The sequence below is a fragment of the Engystomops pustulosus genome, chromosome 1 (genome assembly GCF_040894005.1).
Source record: "Engystomops pustulosus chromosome 1, aEngPut4.maternal, whole genome shotgun sequence".
In the NCBI taxonomy this organism is placed as follows: Eukaryota; Metazoa; Chordata; class Amphibia; order Anura; family Leptodactylidae; genus Engystomops; species Engystomops pustulosus.
In genome coordinates this window covers 148146667-148159231 of record NC_092411.1, presented here as the reverse complement: position 1 = coordinate 148159231, position 12565 = coordinate 148146667, and the positions used below count along the sequence as shown (strand labels likewise).

General features: G+C 40.6%; 1 protein-coding gene across 1 annotated transcript in view; it reads left to right on the top strand.

Annotated features, from left to right (window-relative positions):
• Nucleotides 1-12565, top strand: part of CPAMD8 (C3 and PZP like alpha-2-macroglobulin domain containing 8) — a 102931-nt gene that overhangs the window by 22347 nt on the left and 68019 nt on the right. The window contains exons 2-6 of the mRNA XM_072156629.1: nt 617-768; nt 9187-9209; nt 10056-10221; nt 10309-10361; nt 11002-11019. Of these exons, the coding sequence (XP_072012730.1) occupies nt 617-768; nt 9187-9209; nt 10056-10221; nt 10309-10361; nt 11002-11019 (412 nt within the window). The remainder of the gene's footprint in view (nt 1-616; nt 769-9186; nt 9210-10055; nt 10222-10308; nt 10362-11001; nt 11020-12565) is intronic.

Below are 12565 nucleotides of genomic sequence, written 5' to 3'. Positions count from 1 at the left end.
AAACATGCACAGCTTTCATATAGGTCATTTTTGAGACCCTAAACCACAGGTCCATACAGACCTGTAATTGGTTTATGGTCTCAAATCAATCTGTCAGGTCCTATTTAAGTAAGTTGTACCATACATGTTCTTGAAGTAGACATTTCTGTGTTAATAAAAACTTTGCATTTCATAGCCCTTGTATGTCCACACATTATACACATTTGTGAATTGTTCTTGTGCATAAAGCTGACAGGCCTGGGATTATCCATACCCTTACTTTATTCTACAAGACAGCCCAAAGGTTGATTGTAACCTATTACCATGCTTTGAAGTAAACCCTTTCCGCACTTAATTACAGTACTCAGAATTTGTCCTGTTCTTTTATGTTAGAGGGGAAAAACCCACAAACATAATTGCCAGAACATGTCTCCAGGTAACTCAGTGGTAATGGAATGTATGTTTTTAGTAGTATAAAAATTTGAAACAAATGAAACGGCTTTTTGGTGGAATAGTTTTTTAATCTTTACTTTTTTAAGCTTATCACGAAACCTTATATATGTTGTATAATGAATATTTGTTTTCTGTGTAGTTTCTTTTCATTTTTGTCATATTTGTCTTATCCTCTTAATGCTAGGGGCTACCTTATAGCCGCTCCTTCAGTTTTCCGATCAGGTGTCGAAGAGGCAGTTAGTGTCACCATTTTCAACACACCACTGGAAACCAAGGTTCAGGTGAAGTTGGTGGTGAAGGGGGAGACTGTAGCATCTGGATATGGAACAGTACTAGGTATGTAACATAATTATTAATTTTATTTAGTTTTAAAATTGGATCTAATTTTTTTATATTTATTTTAAGAGATCTCTATTCTCTCTTTTATTGAAACTCAATAATAAAAAATATCCCTTCCCTTAGGGTTCTCATCTTCTCCTTCCCTTGGTTTAATTTTTCTCATGTTAAATAAAAATGAATAAAAGGGGATCAGCCATGTCTTGTGGTAAAACAATCGGCTGGAGCAGTAGCCTCACCTAATTCTTTTGTACAGCACAAGATGGAACAAACAGATTAACAATTTGAGCAAACTCTAGACAAGATGGAAATATTCTAATTCTACTCCCTAGCAAATGGGAGTTTTCAAAACAGAGCACAACTCTCTAAGTCCTAACCACCTCATGGAAGCACAGTCAAGGATATTTTATCTTATCCATAAAATGCTGTAATGAGCATTACACTCAAGGCAAACATGACCAAGTACAATTTCTTTACTAAATGGGAATGTCTGGTTTCTGTTCTTCTGTTCTTTTATGTTTTTCTAACCTAAACAATTTTGCAGTTTACCAAAATTATTCATATTAATTGTGTATTGAAACTTATATAACTTGAAAATTTTTGAAAATTCCCTTTGAAATTAAAATGTATATGTTCAAATGTAACCTAATTCAGGGACAGACAGAAGCACTTCTTGCATTAGTATGTGATTGGGTGAAAATAAGACTACAGTTTATGCAACATGTTTTGACTTTCCTGATTCAAGGGAATTCCTTGAACAGCATGGGTTTTAATCTGCTGCCATGGACAACAAGAATTCTACAAATAATGAACTGAAATTTCTAGAATCAGCATGATGTCTGTCTCTGTACAGAATAGTAAAAAGCTTGTTTTGCCTCAGAGTTTTTTATTAACCTTAGGATACTTTATGTTCTAAACGGTCAATTACTTAGTAAAACTGAAGCTGAAAAGGACTTGGGGGTATTGGTGGATGGTAAACTTAATTTTAGAGACCAGAGTCAGGCGGCTGCTGCTAAAGCAAATAAAATAATGGGATGTATCAAGAGAGGAATAGATTCTCATGATAAAGACATAGTTTTGCCCTTATACAAATCCATGGTCAGACCACACATGGAATATTGTGTACAGTTTTTGGCACCAGTGTATAAAAAGCACATAGTAGAGCTGGAACGGGTGCAGAGGAGAGCAACCAGGATTATTAGGGGAATGGGGGAACTAGAATACACTGACAGAATAAAAAATTTGGGATTATTCAGTTTAGAAAAAAGACAACTGAGGGGAGACCTCAATACAATGTACAAATACCTGAACGGACAGTACAAGGATCTCTCCAAAGATCTTTTTATACCTAGGCCTGTGACCAGGACAAGGGGGCATCCTCTACGCCTATAGGAGAGGCGATTTTACCATCAACATAGACAAAGGTTCTTTACTGTAAGAGCAGTGAGACTGTGGAACTCTCTGCCGCAGGAGGTTGTTATGGCTGACTCTGTGTACATGTTCAAGAGAGGCCTGGATGCCTTTCTGGAGAGCAAAAATATCACGGGTTATGGGGATAAAACATTTATTTAATTCTTAAGGGTTGGACTTGATGGACTTGCGTCTTTTTCCAGCCTTATATACTATGATACTTCATCTCCTCTGTTGGTTTAGTAATATGAACTTTTATAATCTTTTTATGCTGTAATAGAAGTCCGCTATATATGCTACTTGCCTGAACCAGTGGAAAGGCAGGTGTGTCTCAGACTTCCAGTGAACATTATGGCAAAACTTTAGTCATACTGTAGATTATAGTTCTAGAGCAGAGCAATGCACAATCTTTATTGGTCCAAAGGTCACATTGTCATACTACTCAACCACACTGGTAACCAGAACCCCAGATGCAGCAAAAACCACACCACGAATGACTCCCCAGAAACCAAATACTACATTTTTACAATAACTAATACAAACCCCCAAAACAAAGTGGAAATGCAGTGCACAAACCAGATGATAATAATTCTGAAGACCCCCCCCCCCACACACACACACACTAGAGCAAAAGTTTAAAAGATGAGACCCCAATGCAGATCTATATTATAGGACAGTGGTGGCGAACCTATGGCACGGGTGCCAAAGGCGACACTCAGAGCCCTTTCTGTGGGCACCCGGGCCATCGCCCCAACACACCAGACAGGACTCAAAGAATCTTCCTGCAGTTCCAAGTAACTTAAAAGATGCTGCTTTCCATCATAAATTAAAGTGATACTTACTTCGCTACTCAGGACTGTGGGAAGAGGGAGAATGAGTAGACAGGGATGAATTATCTTTGGAGGACCTTCTGCTGGTCCCATGATTCTCTGTGTACAGAGGGACACTGGAAAGAAGCTAAAATTATGCAAATTTTCCATCTTGTCCTTAGGAGGCCAATATGATCGAAAGTTGTTGAAGAACTGGGTCCAATAAGTTACTGCTTTAATTTGTGGTTGGCACCTTGCGATAAATAAGGCTGGTTTTGGGTTGCAGTTTGGGCACTTGGCCACTTAAGGGTTTGCCATCAGTGTTATAGGAGATCCCCAGTGCAGACCTCTGGGGCAGATGTATTATAGTGGAGATCCCAATGCAGATCGATAATATAGGAGATCCCCAGAGCAGACCCCTGGAGCGGACTTTTTATAGTGGAGACCCCCGGAGCAGACGTATAATAGACTTATTCATTTTTTACATGTACCTGTGCCAGTGCAGCAGTCTTGTCCCTGCCACTTTTATTTCCCAGAACCAATCGTAGAGCTTAAAGGTCTTGTAGGATTAAATGACATGTGTTGCATTTGTCACATGTAAATTGTGCGCACATGTAAAAGTATTCAGTCTACTTTTGAATATTTATTTTGTTTGATTCCAGCCAATTGGCAATCAAACAAGTTCTCATTAATGTACACTCTCCACCTTGACAGAAAATAAATATAGATATTTTGCTAATTTATTAAACATTATATTATATTTATTGAAATAGTACAAGGTCATACGTACTCAGAGCCTTTCCACTGACACTCATATTTAACTTTCATGCTGTCCATTTCCTTCTGATCGTCCTTGAGATGGTTCTACTCCTTCATTGGAGTCCAGCTGTGTTTAGAGAAGTACCTTAAGATCACTGTGGCTGAGCTCCAGAGGTGCATTAGGGAGATGAGAGAAAGTTTCATAAAGTTAACTATCACTACAGCCCCCCATCAGTCGGGGCTTTATGGCAGAGTGTGCCGATGGAAGCCTCTCCACAGTGCAAGACATTTGAAAACCACATACAGTTTGCAAAAAAAACACATTCTCAGAGACATTGAGCTTTTGAAGATTTAACTTTTTGGTCTTAAGTGATATGTGTGGAAAAAAAAACAGGCACTGCTTATCACCCACCACATACAATCCTAACAGTGAAACATGGTGGTGGCAGCAGCATCATGCTTTGGGGAAGGGACAGGACAACAGGTTGCAATTGACGGATAGATGAATGCGGCCAAATATAGAAATATCCTGAATGGAAACCTCTTCCAGAGTACTCAATACTGAACAAAGGGTCTGAATACTTGACCATGTGATATTTTGGGGTTTCTTGTTTAATAAATTAGCAAAACCATCTACATTTCAAGATGGGGTGCAGAGTGTACATTAACGTCCACATTCCTCTTGGAGGATTAAGATCATTTAGCATTGATATATTGTTCATACTGAGGCATTCTCTCACACTGTTGGCAGCATGGCCAGTAGTAAGCACTTTCTTCTTCCTTGCTTGCTAATGGAAATGGCTTTGAAGAGTACTGTGAGAGCTGTAGACTTACATGTGATCAGAGCTGAGGGAAGACTATTACACTGACATGATTGAAAAGCTGCTTGGGATATAGATAGCCAAGAGTTAAACCAACTACAGATATTCTGTGCATATTATTACAAGTGCCCATATCCCGGGTCACAGGGGCACCAGTGTGCCTAACTGTGCTGTCCTGCTTACCTGTCCACATTCCACCGTCGGTCTCCTTGCTCCGGTGCGTGCCAGAGTTCTGAAATTTAAAGGGCCAGCGCGCCAAAGGTGCCTCCATAACATTGTGTATCAACTACAAGTACCCCCACAACATTGTATTTCACAAAAGGTCTCCATAACAGTGTGTTAAACTGAAAGATGCTCCAGTAACTGTATTTCTTTTCCTACTATAAAAATGAATTTTTTATCTGCACACAAACCCTCTATTTTGTGCAGTTTTTGCATGCATATGTCCCATATTAACAGCTTGTGCTGTCTGGACCCCCCCCCCCCCCCCCACTAAGTGCCTGTTTGTACTTGACAATTATGATGTTTTTGTTTCTGAGTAATTATAATGATATTGGCCGATATCCTCACTTACCCCTGAGGAAGTCACCCTGCAGTGACGATACGCGCGGGGTTCTCCACCCTTCTGGCTCTCTGTCCACCTCCATTACCCTGAACACTTGTTCTCATGCGGTTGATTTAGCTGGTTATTGTATCAGTAGGGCAGGTATTCTATACCTTCACTCACATTTGTTCACCACAGGTTTTTATGTATCTGTCTACTCTACTGTGCAAGTTTTTGATACTCCAATATATTGTATTGGTGGGCAGTTTTGAATCAGGGGGGTTTGGGTCGTTCTTGGACCCGTAAGAGCTGGGTACATATTATTGTTGTACCCTTTTAGTGTTTTTATTGTACTTTTTGTCTTGTCTTGCTTTGATTAATAAAATTTACATTTGTACATTGGTCCAGTATATGCATCTATCTTTTCTGGTGTTTGTTATAGATATTGGCCGAGCAATAATGATGTATAAAGTACACAATTCGAATTGTCCCCCCAATTCAGTATGAAAGATGATAGAGATTTCTAGATGCAGAACTATAAAGTAGAGTACATATACAGTAGATAAATACAGTAGAAGAGAAATAGAAGATTGATTGAAAAATAGATAGAGAAAAAGTGAGATATATAAATAATCACATTATATGAGATAGATAACTAGATACCCCACATGTGTATATTCACCAAAATATACAGCAAAGGGAACGTTAAATCCGCAGGGGATATCAAACTATTTTTGCTGAAAATTGCACTGAGCTTCACACAGATCTATCATTGTATCCTCCCTTACACAATGGTAACCCAAATAAATAACTGTATATCCAAACCAAGCTAATGAGATTGTGCCATTGTATTAGTAGCACAATAACAGAACCCTCTGCGCTTCATAACTTCATAACATAGGTGTGAAATGGTAAGGATGGTGTGAAATAAAAACTTTATTCCAGAACATGTGTGTGTTTGGTGTTACATATAAGGACATGTTCTGGGTTGCGGTGTTAATTTATTATAGCGACATTAGGCAAAAAGGATCGAATGTTAATTGTATCAGTTAATTTTCGCAAAAAAAACTATCATGAAATAAAAGGCAATAAGAGAGAAAGTGTGTTCTTCGATAGTTCTGGTTAGGAGAGGGTTAAAAGCATGAATATTAGTTTGTATTATCCCTTATCAAAATGTAGTAACCTATAAAGTGAATATTTCCATTATCTGTGAGGTGCAGCAGCTCCTGTGTCCAGTATTCTCACAATTCTCCCTGTAGCTGCAGACTAAGAATTTGGAGGGGGGGGGGGGGGACTTCAGGGGGCTGTATCTCTGGCTCTGTGACACATAGAACCTCACTTCTTTTTCTCTATGAAAGAAGAGAGTCTCCTCTTTTATATGAATCTAAATTTGTGCTGAATCTAAAAAGTGTCAGGAAAACGGAGATATTAACTGTTAAAATGCCGTCGGGAGTGATTTTTATAAATAAAAATCTCACCTAATATCTCACTTTAAAACTCAATATCTCTGGATCCATGGCACCTAGAAACTCAATTTCAGATTCATTTAAAAGAAGACATTCTCCCACTCCCATGTATAAAATAAAAATAAAACAAATAAATGGGGGAAAAAATACTTCTTCTGAGGATGATCCATTTTTAACTAGATTTCCTAGATACAGACCCTAAGTGCCTAGTGGTTAATATGGCCCTGCCTTTATCCCAAAATGTGATGAAAATATAAGTCGCATGAACAGGGGCCATCAAAAGTAGGCAGAGTCAACCAACCATAGGCAATGATAAGTAAGTCATAGCAATTGGTAGAATTGGTAGGGATAGGTGCAGAAAAGCAAGGGATTACATTTGTTGATGTGTGTACTGATGAGGTTCCTTAGCAGCTGAGGTGTGTGTTGTGATGATCTGCAGCAGCTGAGATGTGTCTAATGAGGTTCTGCAGTAGTTCAGATGTGTCTAATAAGGTTTCTACAGCAGCTCAGGCATGTCTTATGAGGTTCTGCAACAGCTCAGGCATGCCTTATGAGGGTATGCAGCAGTTTAGTTGTTTCTTATGAGATGTAAAATAGAACGAGACACGGGCGGCGCCCCTAGTGCAATAGGTCACTTATAAGTGAGATGAGGTATTAGAGAGTATCTGCTCACCTGAAGACACCTTGTGTCTTATGCGTCTAGAGTAGATACTTTTTGTTCTCCGGTAGCTGTGGCTAGGGTGTGCTGCGTCTTCCCGGGGTCCGGTACAGTGGTAGTGCCGGATAGGGAATCACAGGGATGTAAAGGTTTGAAAAAACCGGGTTGGTATAAGACGCGCTGCCCCAATTGAGTTGTATCCGACACGGTAGTGGAGTGCAAGATATTATTTATTTAGAGGATAAAAAGGACTACGCGTTTCGGGGGTGGTCTACCCCCTTCCTCAGGTCCGTGATAATTGCTTGAGCGCCAGGGTTCAGGGTAAACACAGGACGGTGTTCCCGGTGTTCAGGGTGAACACAGGATCGCCGGGGTTCAGGGTAAACACAGGACGGTGTTCCCGGTGTTGAAGGCTGTGTGGCTGGTTTCGGCGCGAAGTGTCTTATGAGATGTGGCAGCAGTTTAGGTTTTTCAGGGGTATCTTCACCAGCTTAGGTGTGTCTCATGAGGTTCTGTAGCAGCTCTTGTCTGTTTTATGTCATTCTGCAGCCATGTAATGATGGTTGAATCCCATTTATTGAACAGGTTTTACACTCTCCCCTTCCACATTGACAACACACAAGTCTCCGCTCCCTTACACGCAACACACACACAAGCTTCCTCCCCCAACTCGCAACACACAAGCCTCCCCTCCCCAACTCACAACACACATAAGCCTCCCCTCCCCAACTCACAACACACATAAGCCTCCCCAACTCACAACACATATAAGCCTCCCCTCCCCAACTCACAACACACATAAGCCTCCCCAACTCACAACACACACAAGCCTCCCCTCCCCAACTCACAACACACATAAGCCTCCCCTCCCCAACTCACAACACACATAAGCCTCTTCTCCCCAACTCACAACACACATAAGCCTCCCCTCCCCAACTCACAACACATACAAGCCTCCCCTCCCCAACTCACAACACACATAAGCCTCCCCTCCCCAACTCACAACACACATAAGCCTCCCCTCCCCAACTCACAACACACATAAGCCTCCCCAACTCACAACACACATTAGCCTCCCCTCCCCAACTCACAACACACATAAGCCTCCCCTCCCCAACTCTCAACACACATAAGCCTCCTCTCCCCAACTAACACGCACAAGCCTCCTCTCCCCAACTAACACACACAAGCCTTGCCTCCTCCACTTACAACACACACAAGCCTCCCCCATTTACAACACACACACCTCCCCTATTTACAACACACACAAGGTTCCTCCATTTACAACACACACAAGCCACCCCATTTACAACACACAAGTATTTGCTGCCCTACACACTTCCACCACTCAGAAGTTCCCCTCAGCTCGTCTTCTTCCTCCATGCTGCCCAGTGCTATTCTGTGTAGGTGTGGCCTCCTGTTTTGGTAGAGCAGCTCTGTGTACACTGCAGTATACAGGACCAGTGGGTCTATCCAGGAATCTGCAGGGGAGAAAGGGCTGCTGGGGCACTGTGATCCCTCCACTCTGCATCCATAAAATAAGATTAGTTTATCATATCAAAGCATAAGGGAGGGAAGGTGGTGCAGGAAGCCTATAAACAGGGAGCAGGAAGTTATTTGCCCGGCCCGACCACAGCACTGCATGTGAGGGAGGGAGTGGCCCCATCAGCTGTTTGAGAGCCGCAGCTCACCGAGAATGCTCCAGGTATAATCTATTCACCTGGAATGTTCCAGCTAAAATAGTAGATTGATCAGATTAGACTTTTGCACAAATTAATTGTATACATTTTAACTGATCCCAGAACTCAACTTACTGCAAAAGAATCATGTCTCTCATTTTGGTACATCATTTCTCGTAAAAAATAAGAATTATTTTATGTATTTTTTGCTGAAAACTAATCTATAGTAGTTCACAATACTCACAATTTAATCAATATTTTCTTTTTCTTAGATAAAGGCACAGTTAAAATCAAGGTGAGTGTCATATTCGAGTAACTAAGAGACTAATCACAGTTCAATTTTTACTTTCTGTGTTAATGGAGATTTTCTAAAATATTTTCCTTTAACTGATTATCTATTAAGAGAAGAATTAAAAAAGGGAACTCTGCTTTGGAAGCCCACACTTTACCAGTACGAGAAAACTTTAAATTAAAAAACCCAATAACGTTTAATGCATTAGCACACAACTTTAGAAAGATAATTATTTCACTAAAACATGAACATTTAAATGGCCCAAATTTTCCATTGCATTTACTTTTTTATTATGCAATCCCTCCTCTATAAAGAGTTAGAGAACAGAGGAAAAGGCGCCACTAATGCATCCATTTGGCAGGAAAAGAGCCATGAGGGAATAAGTGTAAGCAAGGGGACGCCTTAAACACATATTCGTCATTTAAGAAATGGAATGGATGCCTGTCAGCTTCACTTTTAAACATTTTTGTTCACTTCCTAGGATTACATATTGAATTTAAATTAACCCATTTGCCACCCATTTCTAAAATTCAGAAGATGTTATGTTTATTGCATTAACTGTTTAGTATTCCACTGGAACATTCTAAATTCATGAAGGTCCTACATTGGTAGGCCCCTGACTTCATCAGAGACAAATTATTTAAAAAAAAATGTTTTATCACGACTTTTATAGTTTGCTGCATTTAGAATGAATAGTCATGTTTAGTAGATTTTTCTTTTTTATATAAAATTACTATTATAGTATCTTTTTCCATCAAACTTCACTATTCTGTACATTGGTATTTTATTTAGTAATGTTCTGTTTGACTGCTCTTCTTCCTACAGTGATTGTTTTTCTCCCTCTCACAGGTTCCACCAGGACTGAGAGGACAAGCTCATCTAAAAGTTTGGGGAAATTGTCATTTAGATGATGGCAGTTTCATTTTCCACAACTCCACAACCATTACTGTGGACAGCAGAGGTTTATCCTTATTTATACAGACTGATAAACCAGTGTATAAACCCAAACAGCAAGGTAAGAAATGTATGTATGTATTCTGCCATAATATTTCCTCAGTAATGGTGTATTAACCCACAGTCTTCCTTTAATACCTGTCTTTAGTGCTCATCAATATGTACATGGTTACACCTGATTTGCGCCCAGCAAAAGAAAAGGTAACAATGTTGCTAAGGTTCTAAAATCAAGCAGAAAGAGTATTTGCTTATGATGACCCCAAATCCCACCCATGCCTCCAATGGTATTTTCATACCGGGCACTCTATTTGCATTATAATAGATAATAATATATAAATATACAATAATATATATCATTGCCATAAAGATTTTGTATTGATGGCCTATCCTTAGGATATAACTTATCACTTCAACGCCTGGCCCCTCTTGCAGCTAGGCTCTTCTGAGCCCTTAAATTCAGGGACAGAGAGCCGACAGCTCCTTTTGATAGTGAATTGAAGCCCTGGCTATAGTGACCATGGAAGTTTCAACAGGGACACTAAGCAAAATGCTTCTGGCATTGTGTCCCTGTGCTTACATGGCACCAAACTACTGATAGGTGTGGGGACCAGGTGTCAGCACCCACCATTAACATGATGGCATATCGTGAAAATAGCCCATGAAGAGTAAATCCTGGCCAACCCCTTCTAGCTTGACTAGAGAAGGGATGTCATAGGTTTGCAAAATTTGGTTCAACTTTTTAGCACTGTAGCCACTTACATTGATGTTTATTCATATTACCTAGTTTTATTGATTTAAAAAATCACTTTTTTCTCATACTTATTCCTTTTTTTTGTTTTAGGTTGAAGCTTATATAATGGTGAGTTATGACCCATCAAAATAGTAACACTATTATATTTGGTTGACTAGAGTACAATCTTTTGACTGTCTAAACATTTGCAAGCTTTGCTTACCTCACTTCCCAAATTTCTTCTGCTCTCTTGATTGGCTTTCTAAAAAATAAAAATGATTGTGTCATTCTCCATCCTTATAACTGCAGATTCTTTGTGACTCTTCTACTTGTGAGATATTCCGCAACACTCAAATTTTCCATTATTACCTTCTCCAATAAATTACTACAGAGCTCATCTTATGCTGCCCCTATCATCTAGAAATCTCACAGCATAAGTCTACACTCACTGGCCACTTTATTAGGTACACCTGTCCAACTGCTCGTTAACACTTAATTTCTAATCAGCCAATCACATGGTGGCAACTCAGTGCATTTAGGCATGTAGACATGGTCAAGACAATCTCCTGCAGTTCAAACCGAGCATCAGTATGGGGAAGAAAGGTGATTTGAGTGCCTTTGAACGTGGCATGATTGTTGGTGCCAGAAGGGCTGGTCTGAGTATTTCAGAAACTGCTGATCTACTGGGATTTTCACGCACAACCATCTCTAGGGTTTACAGAGAATGGTCCGAAAAAGAAAAAACATCCAGTGAGCGGCAGTTCTGTGGGCGGAAATGCCTTGTTGATGCCAGAGGTCAAAGGAGAATGGGCAGACTGGTTCGAGCTGATAGAAAGGCAACAGTGACTCAAATCGCCACCCGTTACAACCAAGGTAGGCAGAAGAGCATCTCTGAACGCACAGTACGTTGAACTTTGAGGCAGATGGGCTACAGCAGCAGAAGACCACACCGGGTGCCACTCCTTTCAGCTAAGAACAGGAAACTGAGGCTACAATTTGCACAAGCTCATCGAAATTGGACAGTAGAAGATTGGAAAAACGTTGCCTGGTCTGATGAGTCTCAATTTCTGCTGCGACATTCGGATGGTAGGGTCAGAATTTGGCGTCAACAACATGAAAGCATGGATCCATCCTGCCTTGTATCAACAGTTCAGGCTGGTGGTGGAGGTGTCATGGTGTGGGGAATATTTTCTTGGCACTCTTTGGGCCCCTTGGTACCAATTGAGCATCGTTGCAACGCTACAGCCTACCTGAGTATTGTTGCTGACCATGTCCATCCCTATGACCACAATGTACCCAACATCTGATGGCTACTTTCAGCAGGATAATGCGCCATGTCATAAAGCTGGAATCATCTCAGACTGGTTTCTTGAACATGACAATGAGTTCACTGTACTCAAATGGCCTCCACAGTCACCAGATCTCAATCCAATAGAGCATCTTTGGGATGTGGTGGAACGGGAGATTCGCATCATGGATGTGCAGCCGACAAATCTGCGGCAACTGTGTGATGCCATCATGTCAATATGGACCAAAATCTCTGAGGAATGCTTCCAGCACCTTGTTGAATCTATGCCACGAAGAATTGAGGCAGTTCTGAAGGCAAAAGGGGGTCCAACCCGTTACTAGCATGGTGTACCTAATAAAGTGGCCGGTGAGTGTATATCACCCTTAC